Here is a 25,207-nt window from a genome sequence, read left to right as displayed (position 1 = left end):
ACAGAAGAGAAACAAATAAGGTTATAAAGAATCACCTTATCTCAAACCACGTGAGGGGAGCAGATAGCCATAGCGGTGACCATTGTTTGCTATTTCTGTCTTTCTTGCCATGATAGGGCGGTGGCACTTTATTTTTTTTTTTATGTTATTACCTTTTATTTTTTGGTTTTGTAGGTCTCTAACGATTACGATTGCAAGAGAGAGTTTTTTCTGGATATGCTTTTGGGGCTATTTTGGTTCTGTCATGTAGGAGAGATCTCACTTGTGTGACTAGTGACCACCATTCCTGTGTAAATTTTGTTGTGCCTTTTCTCTTGATATTGTTCCAAGAATTTTCTTTTCTTATTTTGCCTTGGGCCTTCTTTGTTGCATGTTTTATTTTCTATTATTTCTTTGCTTCTCTATTCTTTCTAGTGTCTATGCTACTATTTTGTTATATTTTTGGTAGTTCTAGTTGATAACATATAAATAGGACTCGGTAAAATCATGACACGTATATACGGGATTCAGAAGAGACATGCGAACTTTTCTATCTGGTCGAATTGGGCAATAGGAAGCTCTACCTATGGAGTACAAAGATCAAACCAATAACACCCCTTACTTTACCAAAGACTAAAATGAACAGGTAGATCTCTTCAAAACTCGTACCAAAAAATAGAAATTAAATATTGACACTATCGACTTTAGTGACTTAAAGAACCCCACTTCGATATAGATTAGGTGAGTTGAGCATGACTTGATGTGACTGGAGTAGAATGCCGACTTACGCACTGGTTGTCTCCTTGGTACAGCACCGAGATCATAAATGAGCATACGGTAAGTACAAACTAGCTAACTCTGCATTTATTATCTTGTCGCCCATCGTTAATTTGCCTCTGAATACACCTGTAAAAAAGTATCCCTATCCAGTCTAATGGGGACATGACATAAAGAACGTCAGAACGATAAGATGTATATATGTCACTGAACTAATCCAAAAGAGGGATTGAACTCTCTCTCGCTCTCCGCTACACACACAGAAACCCTGGAGCACATCCTCTCTCTCTGAAACTTTCTCTTTTCTTCTCTTCTCTGTTTTATTTCTCTTGATACCACTAAAAGGTTCCAAATCTGACTTGAGCATCAGAGGGTTTTCACCGAAGCATCCCCGATAGACTTTTAATATTTTTCTCATATTTTGCAGGTTCTTTTCTTAAAATCGAGTATGGAGGGACCTAAATGAAATCTCAAAGGCATTTTTCTCTCATTAAACCGATCACGGTTTATTGACCTATCCATTAAATCAAATTACAATTCAAGTGTCCACATCTGATGACTCCACTTGATCTCGATTCATCACTAGTGAAGGAGCTTTCTAACAATGACTTGGTACAGTATTTTGGATCGGTGCTTGTGTTTGGTCTAATTAGTTGTTTGCCCTGGGTGGTTTAGGTGGTTTGCTTTGGTTTATTTGTGCATTTTTTGTTTGAGTGGATTGTTAGTTTATTGATTTTGGGTGGTTTGATGGTAATTGTTTTTTTTTTTTTTTTACCTTTTTTAACTCTTCATGTGTCCACTGAACCTTGGAAATGCAACCTTTATCGCATGGTGAAAAAAAGCTTAATTATTACTATAAAAAATTTATACTATATAATTGGGAGGAAAAATGAAGGAATTTCCCAAAACACTCTTTTAAGTTTTTGAATTATTTATAATAGTATTTAATTATTTAAATGGTTGATAATTTTGTTATTTTTAAAATAAATTTAATTTTATTATTTAAATTAATTTTAAAGTTTATTAAAAAATCTAAAAAAATATCTAAATTAATTTAAATATAACTAGATTAATTTTAAAATAAGAATTATTAAAATAGCAAGATCAAGTATTGGATAAATATTAGAAATTATTAAAATAATAAATTCATATTTTTAAATAGAAATTAAAATAAGAAGTTAAAATCAATTAATGAATATTAAAAATATAAATGAAATAAAAAATTTAAAAATAAGAAATATATATATATATGTGTGTGTGTGGCGGAGGGTGGAAGGGAGGATGTTTTTTATTTGTTAAATTAATTTTAAGAATTAGTTAAGAAAAATGCTAAAATATATAAATTTACTAATATTTAAAAAATTGAATTGAATAGATGATCTTTCATTTGAATCCAAAATCTATTATATTGTGAAAAAAATAATTTCAATAACTAAATTTAAATAATATGAAAAGATATAAATAGCAATTTTAATAGAGTCTCAATTAATAATTAATGTATTTTTTTTATAGATTCTATTTTATAACATATGGTACTTAGTAATCACAAAATTAATATATTTATAGGAATTTTTAATTAAAATATTTAATTCGATTAAAAAATATCTATGATATTATAAAAATGAAATAAATTTTTAATGTTATTTTTTTCCTAGTGCGATTAGTTTTAAACTTAGGAGAATTTAACTATTTATTATAATAATAATAATAATTTATTAACCTATATTATTTATTGATCCATGTTTATTTAACGTTTTATTATTTCTATTAATACTATAAGATGATTTATTTGTAAAAATAATTAATAATTATTTTTTATTAGAATAAATAATTAATTGTTTGATTTAGGGTAATAATAGGGTAAAAAATACTACTAAATAATTAATTGTTTGATTTAGGGTAATAATAAGATAAAAAATACTATGATAATGTTATAGTTGATCGATAATAGTTGAGGTTCAGATATCTCAATTTTTATTAAATTCATAAAAAAATGTCTGGTCAGAATCTCATGACAACTCAACATATTTATGGTCTAAAACATCGAAATTCAGTTTATTCGATTAGATGGGTCAGTAAAATTACAGACCTCTATATATCGAGAATTAGATTAATCCATACAAGTACACTAAAAAATTAAATAGCCGCCTTACAATTAAAAAAAAAAAAAGGTCAATACACACAATTCTATATAATGGGGACATTCTTAAAAGACAAGAGAAAAAAATATAAAAGGAAAGGAAAAGCATATGACTAAATTTACTCGCACATATCAAAATTTTACTTTTTTTTAATCTCATACATGTCTAATTTAGATAAAAATTACCATAATTATGCAAAAACGGTAAAAAAAAACTGCAACATCCATAGATATTTTAGATTAATCTTCCTGAGAAAATCAGTGAACATTTGGCACAAAAATCCAATAATCAAGTTTGGAAGTTGCGTGCTAAATTTTATTACTTCCATTTTGCATAGAATCTCTCATCACTCCACATTAACATTCGATTCAACTTAATCCTAACATTCCTCTTCTTCAAATGCAAATGCCTAGGCACAATCCTCTTCTTCAAGCTAAACCCAAAATATTGGGGGAACTCTTTCAACTCTTCCATGCTCCTCTCCATCTCCTCCAACAAGTACTCCAGCTTGGGTCTCAAATTATTTTCAATACTATACCCAAATATAGCTGGAATTCTTGCACAGAAACTTGCTGCCTCCTTATGTGAAAGCCCAATACTCTTCAAGAACTTGACCTTTGAACGCAGTCTCTCTTCCCGGATGTTCAAAAGATTTGCATTTAATTTACTCGCAACATTCAATTTTGCTACCCCTAATTGCTTTAGATAATCAAGGGTTGGTTTAAGGCAATATTCAACATCAGAAAAGAGAATCTGAGGGCAATTAATGATCAAACCTTTGGATTCTTCAACCGAAGCTTGTAAATCAGTAGCCAAGAATTGGAAAACGGGCTCTACATCAGTGAGATCAAAGTCATAGGAGAAGAGTTGGGGGGAAATGTAAGCGAGCCTTGAGAAGTCAGTGTCGTGAAAGCCCTTGGATTTGAAAAAATCTATGGTGGAAAGCATTTGGGTTATGGCATCTGGGGATGGCAGTAGGTGTGGTTTAGTGTTGGGATCAATGACGCCAATGGCTTTGAGGTAGCGAAGATTCTCATGGTTGTTTGTTCGGAATCTTAGGTATAAGGGAGAGTGCAAAGAGGCAGAGGAAGAAGAAGGTGAAGATGAAGAGAGAGTGATGGAGTTTAGGGTTTTGGATGGAGAAATGGAAGATAAAGCAGTGAGAGACAGAGAATGAAGCATTGCTTTCTTCTTTTGATGAGCTTTGGAGGGAAGAGTTAACTAACTGGAAATGAGTGAGCCTGTGTAGTTATCTTGAATTGCTGAGAAGATAATTAGATAAGGAGTTTTTCTTTTCTTTTTTTTTTTTTTATTATTATTTTAGCAATTTAGATGTAAATTTATAATTAGAAACTAATAACATATATTTTTTTTTCTCAACAAGGTCAAGAGGCTCAAATGAAATGTTGACATGGCGGGTGTTCATTGGTCAAATTAAAAAAAGTGGGATAAAAAGCTACACCAAGAACAAAATATCTACTTTTTCGTCCTTGGGATAGACCAACTGTTGTGGTCGTTAAAACCTCTGTCCCTGTTAAGACTGATAATACTGGTACTAAATCATCAGCTGAAACCGCATAGCTCCATAAATCTCCATTAATGGAGACTCTAAACCCCACTAAACCTTCAACGCCATCTCTCCTGAAAACCCATTTTCTCAAATCCTCTCCTCTCATTAACTCCACCATCAAATTAAAACCCCAAATTCGCAGCCTTTACAACAGGAGAACGCTTTCTTTAACCATCACTTGCAAACTGAAAACCTCTAAAGATATAAAAAACAAAGACAAGAATGTTTCCAGGAAGATTCTTTTGTCAGATTTAGCTCCTCCAGTTTCAGAAGAAAGTGGTTCTGGCAATGGGGTGGTTCCACCGAAGGCAGCAGGAGGTGGAGGTGGCGGTGGTGGACCATTGGGTTTTGTGAAGAGGTTGCCTAGAAGGGTTTTGTCTGTTTTGTCTAATTTGCCTTTGGCTATTGGAGAAATGTTTGCTATTGCTGCGCTAATGGCTCTAGGTATGTTGAAAATTTAAAGTTTGGTGTTTGTAAGGTTAATGCTTTCTTGATTTTCACTTAGCGAACATGTTATGTCATAAGATTCTTGCATCTTGTAGAACGTGCACTTGCATTTATGACCTTTAATTATCAAAAGAAAAGGATTGCAAATCTTCCCAAGAAAAGGGAAATCTATGAAGCTATGCTCGTGTGGAATGAAGGAAATCAGAGACACCAGGGCATCATTTTATTGATTTTTAATCAGCATTATTTTTATGCATCTACAGGTACTTTCATTGATCAAGGGGAGGCTCCTGATTTCTATTTCCAAAAGTACCCTGAAGAGAATCCTGTGTTAGGATTCTTCACTTGGAGGTGGATTCTCACCCTTGGATTTGATCACATGTTCTCATCTCCTGTTTTCCTGGGACTGTTGGCTCTCTTGGGAGCATCTCTTATGGCCTGCACTTATACCACACAGATTCCCCTGGTTAAGGTTGCAAGAAGGTCTGAATTTTCGCAGCAAATCATGTCTTTTAACTTGGGACAATAAACTTTTTATTAATGCAAATACTGATAAATGCAGGTGGAATTTTTTACACTCAGCTGAAACAATCCGTAAGCAGGAATTTTCAGACATATTGCCCAGGGCATCCGTTCAAGATTTGGGTGTTATTCTGATGGGAGCTGGATATGAGGTTGTGATCTTCATTGTGGATTCATTATTGCCAGATCCTTGATCATTATTACCATATACATCTGCCTCATGTTCACCAATTCACCATGCTGGTTTGATTGTTATAGGTGTTCTTGAAAGGACCATCTTTATATGCCTTCAAGGGTTTGGCTAGCCGGTTCGCCCCTATTGGAGTACATTTAGCAATGCTCCTGATAATGGCAGGGGGAACTCTTAGTGCTGCTGGGAGCTTCAGAGGCTCAGTCACTGTTCCACAGGGGTTGAATTTTGTTGTAGGAGATGTGTTGGCTCCAACTGGGTTTCTGTCTACTCCCACTGAAGCTTTCAATACGGAGGTGCATGTCAACAGATTCTACATGGACTTCTATGATAGTGGAGAGGTGAATGTTTATTCTCATTTGTTTTATGCAAAATAATATAACCCAGAAGAATTCTTCAACCGAATGGTTTCTTGGAAATTGGTTTTTGATCTTTCTATTTGTTTCATCCCTCCTTTTCCTGTTACATGTGAAGTCTTTGATCTCTAAGAATTTATTTTCTAATCTTAAGGAGTACTGTATTCAGTCTTCTCAATAGTCTTTTGTTCTACTGATATGTATTAGGGGAAAATTTATCATCTGTGAGCAATATTCAAGTAAATGATATTAATTTTTGCTCACTCAATTCAGCTTCCTTGACATTAGTACATGTGTCCATGTAGGTCTCACAATTTCACACTGATCTTTCACTATTGGATTTTGATGGGAAGGAGGTGTTGAGGAAAACAATTAGTGTAAATGATCCTTTGCGCTATGGTGGGATTACTATATACCAGACAGACTGGAGCTTTTCTGCCCTACAGATACTTAAAAATGATGAAGGACCTTTCAATTTGGCTATGGCACCTTTAAAGATCAATGGTGATAAGAAACTCTTTGGAACCTTTTTACCAGCTGAGGATGTTAATTCTCCTAATGTCAAGGGAATGTACGTATTTGAGTACTTGTTACTGCTTCCAGCATAGCATATTGTTATAACTATGGCTGTGTTTCAGGTTTTTCATAGCTGTAGTAAATTTCTTGACCCTGATGCTGAAAAAGAAATTTTCATTTTGTCCACCTAATCTTCATCTCTCCCTCCCATTCTGATTTGGTTTTTCAGATCAATGCTTGCACGTGATCTACAATCCATTGTTCTTTATGATCAAGATGGGAAGTTTGTGGGAGTCCGACGACCTAACTCTAAGCTTCCAATTGTCATAGATGGAACAAAGATTGTTATTGAAGATGCAATTGGTAGTTCTGGTCTTCAACTAAAGGTGAAGACATAAAAATTTTCAGTAAATGGAATTTCTCTTTCATAATAATCTGTAAGGAACTAACTAAAACTTTTCTATATTCAGACCGATCCAGGGGTACCAGTTGTGTATGCTGGATTTGGTGCCCTAATGCTAACAACTTGCATCAGTTACTTGTCTCACTCACAGGTCAAATTTCTAATCTATACAATATTGCAGCCATTTGTGTTTGAAGCTTTAGAGTTATGTTATTGTATTGTTTATGCATGAATGAATACATTTCAGAATTTATATAGCCTTGTGATATAATATTAGAAGTTAGATAATTATTATTAGTCTCAGTTCCGTTATTTACCCATGATTTCAAGTTGCTCATAATTTTTTATTTGTATTTGTTTTATTACCAAAGGTATGGGCCTTGCAAGATGGAACAGCAGTAATTGTTGGAGGGAAGACTAACCGAGCAAAGGCTGTATTTGAAGATGAAGTAAATCGTTTGCTCGATCACGTTCCTGAGATAGTCGAATCTTCATCTCTTTCCAAGCAATCTGACATCATTAGTGGCTAGGTTTTGGGCATCACATCAAAATTTTTTTTAAGGTAAAACCAAGATACAACTCAATTCATTTGGTTATGCAGCTTGATGAATGACAGCACTCGTGTTTTTATCAGAATACAGTTCATAGATCCATAGAATATCTTCCTAAATGTATATTTGTTTGCATTACTCAGTATATACATACTTCAGTATAATTATGCACTTACTTGATTTGGAGGTTCCTCTGTACATTGTGTCTCTCACTGTTGCTTCCTTGCAGATCCACCAATTTTGTATCAAGCAGATATTATTTGAATACATTATCATTATTTATTGTCACTTGGATAATAATGTGTCCTGTGATTTGATTATGTTGTTGGCCGTACGAGTTAGATACTGCATGAACTGCTTGATTTTGACCTATATATATAGTGGATAAGAGAAACTTACTTTCTCCCATTAGATTTTGGGACGGTGTTGTTCGTCGCAGGTCCACTAGCTCTATTGAACCCATTTTCTATTTGATCCAAAATAATTAACTCAATTTATTTAATAGTTTATAGCTAGGATATTATATATTTCTCTTCACTTTGCAGATCAACTGATGTGGGATTTCAAATCCCATATCCACTGTGGATCCCACAAGTATAAGTGTGTCATGTCATAATATGTGGGGATAATCATGCACAGATGAGCAATTTGTTATAATTTTTCTCTCTTTTTTTTTTTGTCATTGAAAAATAAGTGAAACTACGTGATGAAATTGAAGGGAGGCTTCAAGAATGTGTTTTCCAAATCCTGCCTACAAAGTGGATTGGTGCCAAGTGCCAACTACATTGAGTTGTACGCCTTGAAGGGGTTGCAAAACTTGCAGTCAAGCAGTGTTATTTCCAGGATATTTAAGTGATGTGAAGTTTTCCAATTCTCATTCTTATATTTTGAACACATCAGCTAGCATAAAAGGGTCAAGGCAAAAAGAGTTCTCCAACTACATTGGAAGATAAAAATCACAGAAGATGGAGATTCCCAAACCAGAGAAAAATCTTGAAGTAACTTGAAACAAGGATTGCGAGCGATCATCAGAATTCTATACCTGGAGAATCAAACTCGTGTTTAGTAAAATCCTTGTCGCAAGAAGAAAAAAACAAAGGAACTTAAGTTTTCCAGCAAAGACGTCCTTGAATATCCTTTGAGATCTCCAAACCAATGGAGAAATCTCAAGAAAGAACTCTGCTCTTCAACATTTCTTTGCAAGTAGAATAATCAAGTGGATCGCCAATGCTCATTTAAGAAGAAATAATTCAATTCACAAACACAAAGCCTGCCGTTTACTGTGCAAATCTAAAATCTTTTTTCATTATCTCCATTGTCTCGCTTTTAACTCGCACTCCTATTCGGAAAAGCAGGAAAATATCACTGTCAACTAGAGTAAGCAATCGGTCAGTTGATTTAAAATTGAACAGAATTGGATAAACTGAAAATTAAAAATTTAATATTTGTAAAAATCAAATCGAATTGATTTTAGTTAAAAATCAAATTGAATTGAATCGATTTGATTTGGTTTGATTTGATTCGATTTGATCAATTTAAATTTTTAATAAATTTTTTATTTTTTACACTTTATTTTTATTATTTTAAAATTTAATAAAAATATTTTATTTTAATATGATTTAATTTCTCTATATTATTAAAAATAATATATTATTATCACTAATCAATTCGATTTGATTTTTTTAATTTTTTTATTAAAATTGAATTAAAATAATTAAAATTTTTAAAATTAAAAATTAAATCAAATTAAAATAAATAAAAATAAAATTGAAATTTTAAATTAATTTAATTGAATTAATTTTTTAATTTGAATTGAATTCTCGTCATTCTGCTTGTATAAAAGAGGAGCCCTGCTTCCACCAAAGAGGAGGAGATGCTATTGTCAATTTTTTTTATCAATTCTTTAAATTTAATTAAATATTATTTTTTTAATATCACATCAGCATATTTAAATAAAATATGTTAAAATACTTTGATTTGTTAAAATTTTATTATAAATTAAATAAAAATTATGATTATTATAACAATTATTACATTGTAAATAAGATTAATTATAACAAAAAAAAAAAACAATTTTTACAATTCCAACCTCAACATAGCATAAAAAAACAGCTTCTTGATATATACCGCCCTCTTTCCTCGTAACTCTTCCTTGTCCGCTTTGAAAAGCCTGACGTCACCTTCCGTTTCAGTTCAATGGCACTTTCCCAAATCAATTTAAATCTATCCAAAAGTAGTAACCTAATATTTTTGTAAAAATTCATTTATATTTTGATAAATTTTAAATTTTCAATTTAATAATTCAAAATCAAATAAAAACATTTAAATTATTTAGATAAATAGGACAAATATATATGACTGGAATGTACAGTAGTTGATAATGCAGAAACACAAGGAGCCACCTGGAAGTTAGTGTGACCGAGTTGGCCACCTTTGGTGAAAAGGGGACTGAAACGGCTTTCTGATGGAGGAAAACGACGATCTTCAAGAAAATCATTTTGAAATGGACATGCAGATGATGGGTAGAAAAACTACAGTGAAGAAAAGCTGGGATGAATCAAAGAAGATGTGGGAAATAGCAGCACCTGCCATGATCACAACAGTAACCCAATTCTCTATTGGGTTCGTCACTTCTGCATTTGTTGGCCATTTGGGAGAGATGGAGCTTGCTGCTGTTTCAATTGTTCATAATGTAATCGAAGGCTTCGTTGATGGGGTTATGGTAAGTAACCAGCAGACATTTTAGTTTTATCTGAATTACACTTTTCTCAATTACCCTAATCTCACTATTTGTGCAATCTTCTCTGTATTAGCTAGGGATGGGAAGTGCCCTGGAGACGCTATGTGGGCAAGCTGTCGGTGCTGGACAAATGAACTTGCTTGGTATCTATATGCAAAGATCATGGATCATCACTGGGGTTACTGCTTTGGTTTTTACACCCTTTTATGTTTTTGCTTCGCCATTATTACAACTTCTTCATCAAGACAAGGATATTTCAAATCTTGCTGGAAAGTACTCGATATGGGTGATTCCTCAATTGTTTGCTTATGCTGTAAATTATCCAATACAGAAGTTTCTCCAAGCACAGAGCAGAGTGTGGGTTATGACGATTATTTCCGTAGTAGCTCTTGCATTTCATGTGTTGTTGAATTGGGTGCTTGTAACAAAATTGGATCACGGGCTTGCTGGTGCTGCCATTGCAGGGAATATCTCGTGGTGGCTTGTGGTTTTGGGTCAGATAGTTTATGTGGTCTGTGGTTATTTCCCAGAGGCATGGACTGGTTTTTCCTGGTCAGCTTTGAAGTCATTAGCCAGTTTTCTGAAGCTCTCAATTGCATCAGCTGTAATGTTATGGTTAGTATTCAAATTTATATTTTGCAGAGTTCTTGTTCAGGATTTCAGTTTTTTTTTTCCTTGATGATGACAGCTTGGAAGTATGGTACTTCACAACACTGATTCTTATGGTGGGACGGTTAGATAATCCAGAAATTGCAGTAGATGCAATTTCCATCTGGTAAGATTTTTGTTCCTGGAGAGAAACGAAGATTATTATATTACTGCATCTAATCTCATTTTTCTTAATTGCAGCATGAACCTGCAACTGTGGGCACTGACAATTGCTCTCGGTTTCAATGCAGCAATAAGGTTTGTTGCTTCTGCCCAGGAACATATATAGCACTGACTACTAACAACAAACAGATTTAATCCAAGCAACCCAACTTAATTTGCTTGCAGCGTACGAGTATCAAATGAGCTTGGAGCTGGAAATCCTAAAGCAGCAAAGTTCTCAGCAGTGGTGACTCTTCTAACTTCAACAGCAATTGGAGTTGTGTTCATAGCTTTGATTCTAATAAACAAGAATGACTTCCCAAAGGTGTTTACTGAAAAACCAGTAGTCATGAAGGAGGCATCAAAGCTGAGTTACTTTTTGGCAGCAACAATCTTCCTCGACAGCATCCAGCCTGTGCTCTATGGTGATTTGCAACTAAATTCTCCAGTCTCCATCTGCATCAGTGATGAACCTGGAAAACCAGTACCCTTTTCATCTGCAATGACTAATGCTTTTTTTTTTCTCTTGAAATATGCAGGGGTGGCAGTGGGTGCAGGCTGGCAGGTCTCAGTGGCCTTGATCAATATTGGATGTTATTACATCATAGGACTCCCTGTTGGTGCTGTCCTTGGATACAAGTTAAAGCTGGGTGTTAAGGGCATATGGTCAGGAATGTTGGCTGGTTGTCTGCTTCAAACAGTAATTTTGTTTTGCGGCTTCCTGCGTACAAACTGGCAAAAAGAAGTAAGCATCAAATTTCTTTCATGGATAATTGACTTTTCTTTCATGGATAACTGATAACGGAGGCTGCTAGTTTCATGGATAAAATTTTCTGATCAAATTATGAAAAAATTGTCATAGCTATATATTTCTTTTTGTAGGGACTAGTACTTAATGTCACCAACAATAACTCAAATTCATGCTAGTGTATTCAATCATTTATACCTGGATTAACAGAATTACCTAATACTGCAGGCTGCAAAAGCTGAAAAGCACGTCAGAACTTGGGGTGGCTCTCAGGAATCACAGCAAAGTTCATCAGAAAACATCATGAATAGATGATGAATTCATTGTGAAAAAAAAAAAAAATTTATCGAATCGACATCAGTATTTCTAGATAAATATTTTCTTATGACTCATAATATAAATATATAATGTATTATAAAAATTCTATTATTATTATTTTAAATTATAAATTTAAGTAAATCGGATCTAAATAAGTATTTATACCTTTGGTCTCTCCTTTTTGTCTTTGCATTTATTGTTTATTTGCTTATTGCATGTCTGTTTAGCTGATTTTAAGCTTTCTCTTAGCCTGATAGTCGGTTTCTTTTTAGCTTTCTCGGTGAGGGTTGGTTGCTAGTGTGGATCAGTTGTTCAGATTAATTGTTGGGAGTGATTGATTCCGTGGAGATGTCGTTGGTTTGTCTAGGTTTAATTTGGATATTTGGTTTGATTATAATTTAATTTTGTTTGATTTGATTTTGATTTCTTTTTAAACATTTGGTAAATGTTATAATCTTTTGTATTTTTTTTTCTAATAAACTTTGTAAATACATTTTATTTGCATGGTGAAACAAATACATATAAAATATTTTAAAGGTTAAAGCTTTTTTATTATTTTTTTAAAATTAAAATTTATAATATTAAAAATATATATATACATTATTATTATTATAAATTTTTTAATTTTACTAATAATTTAATATATTAATTTAATTCTAAATTAAACCACACTAATTATTATTGTAATTAAAAAAATGCATGATTAATAATACGATTAAAAGTAAAAAAAATATTATTTTAAAAAATATATTAAAAAATAATTATAATTATTTTATTATTTTATATTCTAAAAATGAATTATGTGAAATATAATTTTAAATCAATCTTATATTTCACACTCATTGCATTCACTCTCACTACCACAGCCTCACATTTTTGTTTTACAGTCTAACTAATCAGTATAGGTTTTTTCCATCAAATAGCACATTATAAAATATCATTAATATATATTATTAATTATACCTTTTTTTTAAACTACAATAATAATTAGTATAAATTTAAAAAAATAAGATATAAGTTAATTTAAATTAAATTAAAATAAATTAATATATTAAATTATTAATAAAACTAAAAATTTATAATAATAACAATGTAAACTATTTTTTTAATATTATAAATTTTAATTTTAAAAAAAATTTCTAATTATACTTTAAATTTTAAAAATTTACAATTAAATTCTGATTTTTAAAATTATGATTAATTATATTCTGAATTTTAATTACGTGATAAATGTATTCGTAAACTTCTATTAATTTTACTAAAATATTTAATTTAAAATATAATTAAAATAAATATAAAAATATAGAATTTAATCGATAATATAATTATAAAAATATAAAAGAATAAATTTTTTATCATTAGCTCATAAAATTATAAATTTACTATAATTTTCTTCTCTCTTTATTTTTTTAATTAAAAACATTTGTTCTCATTCTTATATTATTTATTTTTCTCGTGAATATAATATATTGAATGAAAAATACACTAATTTTCTTTTCCTCTAAAAACTTATCCAAAGAGAGAGTTAGATTTCCTACAATTAATTTCACGGCAACAGCTAATGCTTAAATATAGGTCCTAAACCGACTCAAGGTCGGTCATACAATTTTTTTTCTGTAATTCTCTCCAAATCTAGAAAAAAAACCAATCATTACCATGTCTTTTCTAGATTGACAACATTATTTATTATCAGAAAGAATCCTGGCAGTAAACCTTTGTGAAAAGGCCAGTTGTTAATGTTATGCATCGGTTTCGGTTTACGTTACATGACACTCATCTCCAAGAGTTGACACACAGAAAGACAAGTGTGTGTCACCTGGAAAATGGGGAAGAGACAGGTGGAAAATTTAAGGTGGAACACTGTAGTTTACCACCTCTCTGGGGAAAAAGGGAACAGAACCAGCAATTCTGATGGAGAAAACAGATGATTCTGTTCAAGAAAAACATGTTGATTATGAGACTACGAGTTGGAAAAATATAGTGAAGAAAAGCTGGATTGAATCAAAGAAGATGTGGGAAATAGCAGCACCTGCTATGATCACAGCAGTAACCCATTTCTCTATTGGATTTGTCACTTGTGCATTTGTTGGCCATTTGGGAGAGCTGGAGCTTGCTGCTGTTTCAATTGTTGAGAATGTAATTGAAACTTTTGCTGATGGGATTATGGTCAGTGATCAGCAGCCCTTAGTTACCCTTTTCTCCATTAGGGCACAAATCCTTTCTGGATTATAACTGGAAACTGTTTTCCTGGATCTTGACCCTGCCACCTATAGATAGTTTTAAACAAATTTCTTTTGAAATAGATATCTTAATATAAGTATATTTACCTATCTGTAAATATGTTGTGTGATCTTTCTTGTGTTAGCTAGGGATGGGAAGTGCCCTGGAGACGCTGTGTGGGCAAGCTGTTGGTGCTGGACAACTCAACATGCTTGGAATCTATATGCAAAGATCATGGATCATTACTGGGGTCACTGCTCTGGTTTTAACGCCTTTTTATGTTTTTGCTTCGCCATTATTACAATTCCTTCATCAAGACAAGGATATTTCGAAGCTTGCTGGAAAGTACTCGATATGGGTGATTCCTCAGTTGTTTGCTTATGCCATAAATTATCCAATACAGAAGTTTCTTCAAGCACAGAGCAGAGTGTGGATTATGACCATCATTTCCATTGTAGCTCTTGCATTTCATGTGCTGTTGAATTGGGTGCTTGTGACAAAATTGAATCATGGGCTACTTGGTGCTGCCATCGCAGGGAACATCTCATGGTGGCTTGTGGTTTTGGGTCAGATGGTTTATTTGGTCTGTGGCTGTTTCCCTGAGGCGAGGACTGGTTTCTCCTGGTTAGCTTTGAAGTCATTAGCTAGTTTTCTAAAGCTCTCAATTGCATCAGCTGTAATGTTATGGTTAGTATTCAGAATTCATTTTTGAAAAATTATTGTTCATCAGGATTTCACCTTTTTTCCCTTGATGATGACAGCTTGGAGGAATGGTACTTTACAACAGTGATTCTTATGGTGGGATGGTTGGACAATCCAGAAATTGCAGTGGATGCCATTTCCATCTGGTAAGAGCTTCGTACCTGCATACCATTCCTGGAGAGATAATGAGGTTCATACTACATGCAAGAAAATCAAAAACAGCAATAAAATTTATTGAATAAACTATCGAAAAAATGGTCGCTAAAGTAATTCATTGACCATTTAAAATACCATCGATAAACAGCTTTTACTTTCTTGTAGATATATGAACTCATTTTTCCCGTAGATATACGAACTCATTTTTCCTGATTGCAGCATGAACCTGCAACTGTGGACTCTGACGATTGCTCTAGGTTTCAATGTAGCAATAAGGTAAGCTGCTTCTCTCCTGGAACATACACCAGTGGCTAACAATGAGAAAAAGATTTAACCCACCCAATCCAACTTAACTTGCAGTGTACGAGTATCGAAAGAGCTTGGAGCTGGACATCCCAAAGCAGCAAAGTTCTCAATGGTGGTGGCTGTTCTAACTTCAATAATAATTGGAGTTATATTCACAGCTTTGGTTCTGGTAACAAAAGATGACTACCCAAAGGTGTTCACTGGAAAACCAGTGGTCATGAAGGAGGCTTCAAACCTGTGTTACTTTCTGGCAGCAACCATTTTTCTCAACAGCATCCAGCCTGTACTCCATGGTAATTGCTTAGTCCATGCATAGTCACACTACAAGGAAAAATGAAACAGTGACGAAATTATCCATTAAATTATGGAAAAAATGGTTGCAAAAATAAATTATCACATCTGAAATAAATGAAATTACCCGAAAAAAATTCTTAGTTTACCTACGAAAATTCTCAATTATATTTTCATTGTAGTGTCGGTTTGAAGAACCTGGAAAATTAACGAGTGCCCATTTTCCTCTGCAATTGATTGATCTTGTTTTCTCTGGAAATATGCAGGGGTGGCAGTGGGTGCAGGGTGGCAGTTCTTGGTGGCCTTGATCAACATTGTGTGTAACATCCTCAAACCCATAGCTAGAGCAGTGACATCACTAGGTATGGGTTAGGCTATTTCACTACTAAAGTAAGTGGCATTAGGGGAGGTGCTAGCTTACCCCGAGCTACTTAGGGGAGGTGCTAGCTTACCCCGAGCTACTTAGGGGAGGTACTAGCATAACTCTAATCTGCTAATAACTGAATTATAGAAAACTCAAATAAAGAAACGGACATATTCAGAAATAAAGTAGACAGTGTGATTAGCGAGTCGGGAACGAGTCACTTTCGGGAGGTGCTTAGGGTTTCCTGACGTGCTTGCTTGAGGTGTTTGTTTTAAATCCGTCATGCTTGCTTAAGTGGAAAGGACTTCTAAAGGCTAAAAGATTATTTTAGTATGTCAATCTATTATTATTGAAAGTTTGAAAACTAAATTGAAACATGGTAAAGAGTTTAGTGGGTTAAAGTGTAAATATGAAAAGTTAAAAGATAAAATTTAATGTACCCAACATGTGTCACCTAGCTATTGGATGGAGAAATGACCAAGCAAATTAAAAAGTGGGTTGTCTTCTTCCTTCATCCACTTTGCATGTACATATTTAAAAGAGTGAGTTGTAAAGGTTATGTAAACAAAGAATAGTAAAATATCAAATGACAATTGTTAGTGTAATTATAAGTGTGATTTTCATATGTATTACAGGTTAAAGTGCTAATGAAACAGAGAAAACTCTGCCGAAAATTTTGGTTTACAAAACTCATATTTATTTTAATCATTTGATGAAATTTATCTGCATTACCTAAAAAGAAAAAAAAAACAAAAAACTTGGTATTGACAGATAAAGGAAATTGTTTAGTCTAGATATGTCTAAAAGGTATAGTTTGTGACATTCCTTACTCTGTCTACACTTTGATAGGGTAAGGGGTGTTACAATTAGTGGTATCAGAGCAAAGGTTTAGGCGGTTCTAGGTCATAGTATGTATGTGTATATGTGTCATATATGTACATGCCAAAATGAGTTACAGCTATGATATGGTTCTGATGTAAATCTCTTCTTTGTGTCTTTAGGTCATATAAAAGATGTCATCTGAGTCACAGAGAGCAATAGATGAAGAGGTAGATAGTCATGCTCCCTCTGAGGCAGCTGCACCTGCTGCTGCTCCTCCACCTGCTGCTGCTGGCGGACCAGGGCAGGATGCATTGTTTCAGCAAATAGCTGAGTTGATTAGGAGGGTTACACAAAATGTACCAGAGGTACCACCACCACCACCTGTTGTAGCCCAGGCACAACCTAGGCCTCCAATAGAAAAACTCAGAAAGTATGGTGCAACAGAGTTTAGAGGTAAAAAGGAAGATGATCCTTCAGCTGCAGAATTCTGGTTAGAAAGTACAGAAAGGGTTTTACAGCAGCTACAGTGTTCACCAGTAGAGAGCTTGATGTGTGCAGTATCATTGCTAAAAGATGAAGCGTATCGATGGTGGACAACTTTAACACAGATGGTTAGACTAGAGCGGCAGACTTGGGAATTCTTTTTAGCAGAGTTTAAGAAGAAATATATTGGGGCCTTATATATAGAGGAGAGAAGAAGGGAATTTTTATACCTCAGACAAGGCAGGCTTACAGTAACTGAGTATGAGCGAGAATTTGTTAGACTTAGTAAGTATGCCACAGAGATAGTTCCTACAGAGGAAGAGAGATGTAAACGCTTTGAGCAAGGATTGCATGCTGATATAAGGATGTACCTCACAGTTATGCATCTTAGGGAACTCTCAGTTTTAGTAGAGACAGCCCACAGTCTGGAGCGAATTAAAGAAGAAGAGCAAAGTAGAAGGCAGAAAGGGCAGCAGAAGAGGAGCCAGAGCCAATATCAGGGACAATCCTCTGCATCTCAGACAAGTAGTAAGAGACAGAGGGAATTTCAGCAGACAGGGCAGAGAGGGCCACCTAGGCAGATTCAAAGACCTGGGCAAAGTTCAATAGTGAGGTCTGGACAGCAGACAACCTCAGTATCCAGTACAGAAGGATCAGGTAGAGGGTTGCCACCTGTATGTGAGCATTGTGGCAGGCGACATGGTGGAGTATGCAGGAGATTAACTGGGGCTTGCTACTTATGTGGAAGCTCAGACCACTTTATGAGGGATTGTCCTAGAGGCCAATCAGTGCAGCCTATACAGACAGAGAGATCTTTGCCGACAGGGTCTAGAGGCAGAGATAGAGGTAGAGGTGAATCTAGCAGTGCTCAGAGTCACAGAGTATCAGAGACAGTTGATAGACCAGATACTAGAGCACCTGCCAGGGCATATGCTATTCGTGCAAGGGAAGACCAGGACAAACCAGATGTTATTGCTGGTAAATTTTCTATCTTTGGCAAACATATTTATGCATTAATTGATCCTGGTTCCACACATTCATACACCAGCATACCCATCAATAATGAGAAGGGAATTGAAGTAGAACCTTTAGAGCATGACATAGCAGTGACCAATCCCTTAGGACATCTTGTGATTGTGAATAGAGTTTACAGAGATTGCCCTATATGTGTGCAAGGTCATACCTTTTTAGGTGACCTGATAGAGTTACCTTTTAGAGAGTTTGATGTGATTTTGGGCATGGATTGGTTGTCTAGACATCATGTCATAGTTGATTGTAAGTTAAAGCGAGTCACACTCAAAACATTAGAGGGTTCTGAGGTTATAGTTGTGGGTGAGAGGTCAGATTACCTCTCTAATGTCATATCTGTCACTACAGCTAGGAGATTGATTAGAAAAGGCTGTACAGCTTATCTAGCTAGTGTGATTGAAACTAAGAAGGAAGGTCCTAGTGTGTCAAATCTACCCACAGTATGTCATTTTCCAGATGTATTTCCTGAAGAGTTGCCAGGGTTACCTCCAGAAAGGGAAGTGGATTTTGCTATAGAAGTTGTGCCAGGCACCGCACCTATTTCAATTGCTCCTTACAGAATGGCTCCTACAGAATTGAAAGAGTTAAAAATACAGTTGCAAGAGTTACTTGATAAGGGCTTTATTCGACCTAGTGTTTCACCATGGGGTGCACCAGTGTTGTTTGTGAAAAAGAAAGATGGATCTCTTCGGTTGTGCATTGATTACAGACAGTTGAATAAGGTAACTATAAAGAATAAATATCCACTGCCCAGAATAGATGATTTGTTTGATCAGTTGAAAGGGGCCAGCATTTTCTCTAAGATAGATTTGAGATCGGGCTACCATCAGTTGAGAGTTAAAGGGATAGATGTGCCTAAGACTGCATTCAGAACACGATATGGACATTATGAGTTTCTGGTTATGCCATTCGGGTTAACAAATGCACCTGCATCATTCATGGATCTGATGAACCGTATCTTCCATCCATATTTAGACCAGTTTGTTGTAGTATTCATTGATGATATTCTGGTATACTCTAGAACTAGAGAAGACCATGACAAACATTTGAGGATAGTATTACAGACTCTGAGGGAAAAGCAACTTTATGCTAAGTTTAGTAAATGTGATTTTTGGCTCAATGAAATAGTATTTTTAGGACATGTTGTATCAGCAGAGGGAATCAGAGTAGATCCACAGAAGATTAAAGCTGTTCTGGAATGGAAGCCACCAAAGAATGTTGCAGAGGTTAGGAGTTTCTTGGGTCTAGCTGGGTACTATAGACGGTTTGTGAAAGGGTTTTCACTTATAGCAGCTCCATTGACTAAATTACTACATAAGAATGTTAAGTATGTTTGGGATGATAAATGTCAAGCAAGCTTTGACAGATTGAAGACTATGCTCACCGAAGCACCTATACTTACACAACCTCTTTCTGGCAAGGAATTTGTGATATATAGTGATGCTTCTCACAATGGACTTGGATGTGTTTTGATGCAGGAAGGTAAAGTGATTGCCTATGCTTCCAGACAACTGAAGCCACATGAGAAGAACTATCCTACCCATGATCTAGAGTTGGCGGCCATAGTTTTTGCACTAAAGATATGGAGACATTACTTATATGGTGAGAAATGTTACATCTATACAGATCATAAAAGTCTAAAATACTTACCCACGCAGAAGGAGCTAAACTTGAGACAGAGAAGATGGCTGGAGTTATTGAAAGATTATGATTGCATCATAGATTATCACCCAGGCAAAGCTAATCTGGTAGCAGATGCACTCAGCAGGAAATCCTTCTTTGCATTAAGAGCAATGAATGCGCAGTTGACTATAGCAGATGATGGAGCTATCATAGCAGAATTGAAAGTTAGACCTAGCTTACTACAACAAATTAAAGAAGCACAGAAAGAAGATACAGAGATAGCTTTATGGGCTAGACAAGTACAAGAGGGGAAGAAGCAGAAGCATGTAATAAGTGATGATGGTTACTTGTACTATGGTAACAGAGTATGTGTACCTAACATTGGAGAGCTGAAACAGAGTATTCTTATAGAGGCACACAATAATCCATATGTTATGCATCCAGGTAGCACTAAGATGTATCAAGATCTGAGGGTGCATTATTGGTGGCCAGGTATGAAAAGAAATATAGTTGAATTTGTAACAAAATGTTTGACATGTCAACGGGTAAAATCAGAGCATCAGGTTCCATCAGGGTTATTGCAGCCTATCGCTATACCAGAATGGAAATGGGATAGAATTACCATGGATTTTGTAACAGGATTGCCACTCACACCAAGGAAGAAAGATGCCATCTGGGTAATAGTTGACAAGTTAACTAAATCAGCGCATTTCTTGCCAATCAGAATGGATTATACATTAGAAAAGTATGCAGAATTGTACATTAATGAAATTGTGAGACTGCATGGTGTTCCTATCTCTATCATATCAGACAGAGATCCAAGATTCACATCCAAATTTTGGGAAAAACTACATGAAGCTCTAGGGACAAGATTGAAATTTAGTACCGCTTTTCATCCTCAGACAGATGGCCAGTCAGAGAGAGTAATTCAAGTTTTGGAAGATATGCTCAGAAGTTGTGTAATTGAATTTGAAGGAAGCTGGGAAAGATATCTTCCACTAGTAGAATTTGCTTACAACAATAGTTATCAGGCTAGTATTAAAATGGCTCCCTATGAAGCATTGTATGGCAGAAAATGTAGAACCCCATTGTGCTGGACAGAACTCAGTGAAGCTAAACTTGTAGGTCCAGAGTTGATAAGACAGACTGAGGAGAAAGTGAAGATTATCAAAGAAAGATTGAAAGCTGCAACAGATAGGCAAAAATCATATGCAGATTTGAAAAGAAAAGATATAGAATTTGCTATTGGGGATAAAGTATTTTTGAAAGTTTCTCCATGGAAGAACGTGCTAAGATTTGGCAAGAAAGGGAAGCTAAGCCCTCGGTTTATTGGTCCATATGATGTAATTGAGCGTGTGGGTCCAGTAGCCTACAGGCTAGCTTTACCTCCAGAGTTAGACAGAATACATAATGTCTTCCATGTATCCATGCTAAGAAGATACAGATCTGACCCATCACATGTCATTCCAGTTGAAACCATTGATGTACAGTCTGACCTGACTTATGAAGAAGAACCAGTGAAAATTTTAGCAAGGGAAATAAAAGAGTTAAGGAATAAGAAGATTCCCTTAGTGAAAGTGTTGTGGAGAAATCACAAGGCAGAAGAAGCTACATGGGAGAGTGAAGAGGTGATGAAGCAACAATATCCACAGCTATTCAAAGCAGGTAAAATTTCGAGGACGAAATTTCTTAAGAGGGGAAGAGTTGTAACATCCTCAAACCCATAGCTAGAGCAGTGACATCACTAGGTATGGGTTAGGCTATTTCACTACTAAAGTAAGTGGCATTAGGGGAGGTGCTAGCTTACCCCGAGCTACTTAGGGGAGGTACTAGCATAACTCTAATCTGCTAATAACTGAATTATAGAAAACTCAAATAAAGAAACGGACATATTCAGAAATAAAGTAGACAGTGTGATTAGCGAGTCGGGAACGAGTCACTTTCGGGAGGTGCTTAGGGTTTCCTGACGTGCTTGCTTGAGGTGTTTGTTTTAAATCCGTCATGCTTGCTTAAGTGGAAAGGACTTCTAAAGGCTAAAAGATTATTTTAGTATGTCAATCTATTATTATTGAAAGTTTGAAAACTAAATTGAAACATGGTAAAGAGTTTAGTGGGTTAAAGTGTAAATATGAAAAGTTAAAAGATAAAATTTAATATACCCAACATGTGTCACCTAGCTATTGGATGGAGAAATGACCAAGCAAATTAAAAAGTGGGTTGTCTTCTTCCTTCATCCACTTTGCCGTAGGTCATCCATTTTCAAAGAAGAAGAAATTTTGCTTTTCTTTCTCCCACCAAAGCCAAGCCAAACCTCACCAAATCAATTTCTTTCTTTAACCAAAATTCATCCTAAGACCTAGATCTAAAGGAAGAGCCATATAGTGAAGGGATTGAAGAAGAAAAGTTTAGGGTTCCATATACACCAAGCTTGAAAATCAAAGGTAAGCTTAGAAATGTGTAGGAAATAACATCTTCTCATTTCTTCATGCATGAATTTGAATTATAAAGCTTTAATTTATAGTTTATTCAATCCTTTCCTAAGACATAAATCTACCTAGGTGAAGGAACATCAAAGGGAAAGGAGATAGCTAGAGATTAGAAGAGGAAAAGAAAGAAGGAATCCAAGAAAGGTTTGGTGTTTGTATGATTTTTCTGTTTTCCTTTGATTCTGCCATGAATAAGTGAAATTAGGGATTGATTTTACTTGCTGGAAATGTTGTTTTGATTGTATAAATATGTTATATGAATGTTAAAATGATGTTTGAAAGGCTTAGAGTAAAGAAATTTAACATGAGAGCTAAAAGTGCAAATCTGGCAGAATAGGTTGTAACAGGACAGCTTGTGTTGATATTCTTATAACTTACTGTGTGGTTATTGAAATTAAGCCTAAGATATACCAAATGAAAGCTAAGACAAAGAGCTAAAACTTTCATGAATTGACCAAATTCTGAATCTGTAGGTAAGATGATGAAAATTTGAAGTGAACCTAAACTGGATACAGAGTTAGTGCATCGGGAACAGTGTGTATTGATTATACTATAACTAATTATGTACTCAGTGAAATTTGTTAATACCAGTGCCAAATGAATCCTAAGAAGTATACCTAAAACTTTGTAGAAGACACTTAAGCTTTAATTTGTATGGAAATGTATGAATCTGATAATTTTTGTGATACTATAAACAGGTACTAATACTGGACTGATTAAGACCTGATTGAGCAGCTTGTAAAGAAAAATTCATAACTTAAGTTAGGATGATCAGAATTGCATGAATCATACCTTGTTGGAAAGATAAGACATAAATGTACATTTCTTATGAAGAAAATGAAGTTAAATTATAACTCTAAACTACTTGAAAAGTTGATGCAGTATATGGCAGAATGTAGTTTTCTACATTAAAATGCTAAGTCAATAAAGTTTTGCACTATTTGCCATGAGTTTTCCATATTGTAAATCTTGGCATATGATATATGTAACTTGGAAAATGAATTCAAATAGCTTCAAATGGCATGTATTTTACATTGATACATTGAATTAATAGTACTTGGCCCTGGTAAACGTAATAGGAGTCGAGGTTAGTATAAGGGTATGGCATGCCATATAAACATACAGAGTTCGCAGTACTGCTACCGATACATGATTTTTATTTGAGGTTACATATCAGGTACCTCATAAGCACGGTCACAGAGCCCTGCTATCACAGTTCTGGCCTCTGAGCCTACCGTTCGGCACTCTGTGCCTACCGTTATAACTCCTTATCTACCTAGTCGATCCTACTATGTGTTTATAAGGGCTAAGATCTTAGTTAAGATTGATACTTGATTTTGTGAACTTATTAGTGAGTGTTAATATGTTTGCATCTATTACATGCACTAAGCTGTGGTGATTTTCTATGAATAGAAAATGTGCAATAAAGGAAAAAGAAGATGTTTTTATTCCGATTATCTATATACGTGAACTTGTTTGCTCTATTTTGTTATTTGTTTGCTATCACCCACTGAGCATTAGCTCAGCGTGTTGGTTTTTACCTCACGCAGGTTGTAGATAAAGTAGGCACGCGAAGTTCATCAAAGGTCTACATCAGATATCAAGGCCATCATCATAGCTGGTTGTTTTGAGTCTCTGAGTCATAGTGCAGTTATATTTTGGCATGTACATATTTAAAAGAGTGAGTTGTAAAGGTTATGTAAACAAAGAATAGTAAAATATCAAATGACAGTTGTTAGTGTAATTATAAGTGTGATTTTCATATGTATTACAGGTTAAAGTGCTAATGAAACAGAGAAAACTCTGCCGAAAATTTTGGTTTACAAAACTCATATTTATTTTAATCATTTGATGAAATTTATATGCATTACCTAAAAAAAAAAAAAAAAACAAAAAACTTGGTATTGACAGATAAAGGAAATTGTTTAGTCTAGATATGTCTAAAAGGTATAGTTTGTGACATTCCTTACTCTGTCTACACTTTGATAGGGTAAGGGGTGTTACATTGTGTGTTATTACATCATCGGACTTCCTGTCGGTGCTGTGCTGGGATACAAGTTAAAGCTCGGTGTTAAGGGCATATGGTTAGGGATGCTGGCTGGTTGTCTGCTTCAGATAATCATTCTGATTTTCTCCTTCCTGCGAACTAACTGGCACAAAGAAGTAAGCTTACATTTCTTTCATGGAGGATTGAATTTTCCTCAATCGTTTATCGCAGGAGTAATAGAATTATCTGATCATGCAGGCTGTGAAAGCTGAAGAGCACATCAGAAATTGGGGTGGGTCTGAGGAAGCGCAGCAAAATTCATCAGAAAACAACGTGAATGGTGATGAATTTGTTTTGGAAAGAACTCGATAAAATCAACACCAGGTTGCAGTTTATATGCTGCCAATTAATCAATCGGCTGAGAAATTAATTTATATTAAAAGGGTGAAAATTGTTAAATAACATTAATTTAATTTTAGTGTTAAATAAATAATTATGTATCAAAAATATTTTGATAGCTGTAACTATTTTTTATTAATTAATTGCATATATTAGTTGTAAAAACAAATTAAATTATTAAAGAATATTAAATGATAAAAACTACTATTTTTATTAATTAATTGCATAAGTAATGATATGGGTTAATCTTAATTCTTACATAAAATTTTTC

General features: G+C 34.5%; 5 protein-coding genes across 6 annotated transcripts; 4 read left to right on the top strand and 1 right to left on the bottom strand.

Moving 5' to 3' along the window:
- Positions 1-3,112: 3,112 nt before the first annotated feature.
- On the bottom strand, positions 3,113-4,169 carry LOC110602417 (transcription termination factor MTEF1, chloroplastic). Its single transcript, XM_021739933.2, has one exon. The coding sequence runs from the start codon at positions 4,077-4,079 to the stop codon at positions 3,216-3,218; it is 864 nt and encodes a 287-aa protein (XP_021595625.1). The 5' UTR covers positions 4,080-4,169; the 3' UTR covers positions 3,113-3,215.
- Positions 4,170-4,369: 200 nt separating this feature from the next.
- LOC110602416 (cytochrome c biogenesis protein CCS1, chloroplastic) lies at positions 4,370-7,740 on the top strand. Its single transcript, XM_021739932.2, has 8 exons — positions 4,370-4,911; positions 5,178-5,397; positions 5,477-5,588; positions 5,695-5,967; positions 6,288-6,553; positions 6,728-6,884; positions 6,969-7,052; positions 7,273-7,740. The coding sequence occupies exons 1-8, from the start codon at positions 4,497-4,499 to the stop codon at positions 7,429-7,431; spliced, it is 1,686 nt and encodes a 561-aa protein (XP_021595624.1). The 5' UTR covers positions 4,370-4,496; the 3' UTR covers positions 7,432-7,740.
- A 1,965-nt stretch (positions 7,741-9,705) lies between these two features.
- On the top strand, positions 9,706-12,070 carry LOC110602570 (protein DETOXIFICATION 33). 2 transcript variants are annotated; one of them, XM_021740118.2, is made up of 7 exons: positions 9,706-10,174; positions 10,266-10,807; positions 10,881-10,967; positions 11,042-11,098; positions 11,189-11,427; positions 11,542-11,747; positions 11,979-12,070. In XM_021740118.2, the coding sequence occupies exons 1-7, from the start codon at positions 9,917-9,919 to the stop codon at positions 12,063-12,065; spliced, it is 1,476 nt and encodes a 491-aa protein (XP_021595810.1). In that variant the 5' UTR covers positions 9,706-9,916; the 3' UTR covers positions 12,066-12,070. The 2 variants fall into 2 exon arrangements, with proteins under 2 accessions (XP_021595810.1, XP_021595811.1); XM_021740119.2 differs by having other exon boundaries at positions 10,035-10,174; positions 10,270-10,807.
- Positions 12,071-13,799: 1,729 nt separating this feature from the next.
- LOC110602507 (protein DETOXIFICATION 33) lies at positions 13,800-24,979 on the top strand. The gene is made up of 8 exons (XM_021740045.2): positions 13,800-14,234; positions 14,434-14,975; positions 15,050-15,136; positions 15,366-15,422; positions 15,507-15,745; positions 16,010-16,059; positions 24,546-24,713; positions 24,796-24,979. Exons 1-8 carry the CDS (start codon positions 13,980-13,982, stop codon positions 24,907-24,909), a joined length of 1,512 nt encoding a protein of 503 aa, XP_021595737.1. The 5' UTR covers positions 13,800-13,979; the 3' UTR covers positions 24,910-24,979.
- Positions 16,948-22,678, top strand: LOC122721892. Its single transcript, XM_043950924.1, has 2 exons — positions 16,948-18,390; positions 22,623-22,678. The coding sequence occupies exons 1-2, from the start codon at positions 17,121-17,123 to the stop codon at positions 22,661-22,663; spliced, it is 1,311 nt and encodes a 436-aa protein (XP_043806859.1). The 5' UTR covers positions 16,948-17,120; the 3' UTR covers positions 22,664-22,678.
- Positions 24,980-25,207: the final 228 nt, after the last annotated feature.

This window comes from Manihot esculenta, chromosome 15 (assembly GCF_001659605.2).
Source record: "Manihot esculenta cultivar AM560-2 chromosome 15, M.esculenta_v8, whole genome shotgun sequence".
In the NCBI taxonomy this organism is placed as follows: domain Eukaryota; kingdom Viridiplantae; phylum Streptophyta; class Magnoliopsida; order Malpighiales; family Euphorbiaceae; genus Manihot; species Manihot esculenta.
The sequence above is the reverse complement of the archived record's forward strand: the minus strand, read 5'-3'. Positions and strand labels throughout refer to the sequence as shown.

Excerpts from the sequence above, each read along its gene's own strand:
- LOC110602417 (XM_021739933.2), bottom strand. The coding sequence starts at position 4,079 with ATGCTTCATTCTCTGTCTCTCACTGCTTTATCTTCCATTTCTCCATCC.
- LOC110602416 (XM_021739932.2), top strand. The coding sequence starts at position 4,497 with ATGGAGACTCTAAACCCCACTAAACCTTCAACGCCATCTCTCCTGAAA. Across the intron at positions 5,398-5,476 it reads CTGGTTAAGGTTGCAAGAAG|GTGGAATTTTTTACACTCAG; the intron begins GTCTGAATTTTC and ends TGATAAATGCAG. Across the intron at positions 5,968-6,287 it reads ACTTCTATGATAGTGGAGAG|GTCTCACAATTTCACACTGA; the intron begins GTGAATGTTTAT and ends GTGTCCATGTAG.
- LOC110602570 (XM_021740118.2), top strand. The coding sequence starts at position 9,917 with ATGGAGGAAAACGACGATCTTCAAGAAAATCATTTTGAAATGGACATG. Across the intron at positions 10,808-10,880 it reads GCATCAGCTGTAATGTTATG|CTTGGAAGTATGGTACTTCA; the intron begins GTTAGTATTCAA and ends TGATGATGACAG. Across the intron at positions 11,099-11,188 it reads GGTTTCAATGCAGCAATAAG|CGTACGAGTATCAAATGAGC; the intron begins GTTTGTTGCTTC and ends ATTTGCTTGCAG.
- LOC110602507 (XM_021740045.2), top strand. The coding sequence starts at position 13,980 with ATGGAGAAAACAGATGATTCTGTTCAAGAAAAACATGTTGATTATGAG. Across the intron at positions 15,423-15,506 it reads GGTTTCAATGTAGCAATAAG|TGTACGAGTATCGAAAGAGC; the intron begins GTAAGCTGCTTC and ends CTTAACTTGCAG. Across the intron at positions 16,060-24,545 it reads TGGTGGCCTTGATCAACATT|GGGTGTTACATTGTGTGTTA; the intron begins GTGTGTAACATC and ends TGATAGGGTAAG.
- LOC122721892 (XM_043950924.1), top strand. The coding sequence starts at position 17,121 with ATGTCATCTGAGTCACAGAGAGCAATAGATGAAGAGGTAGATAGTCAT. Across the intron at positions 18,391-22,622 it reads CAAACCAGATGTTATTGCTG|GTGAAGGAACATCAAAGGGA; the intron begins GTAAATTTTCTA and ends AAATCTACCTAG.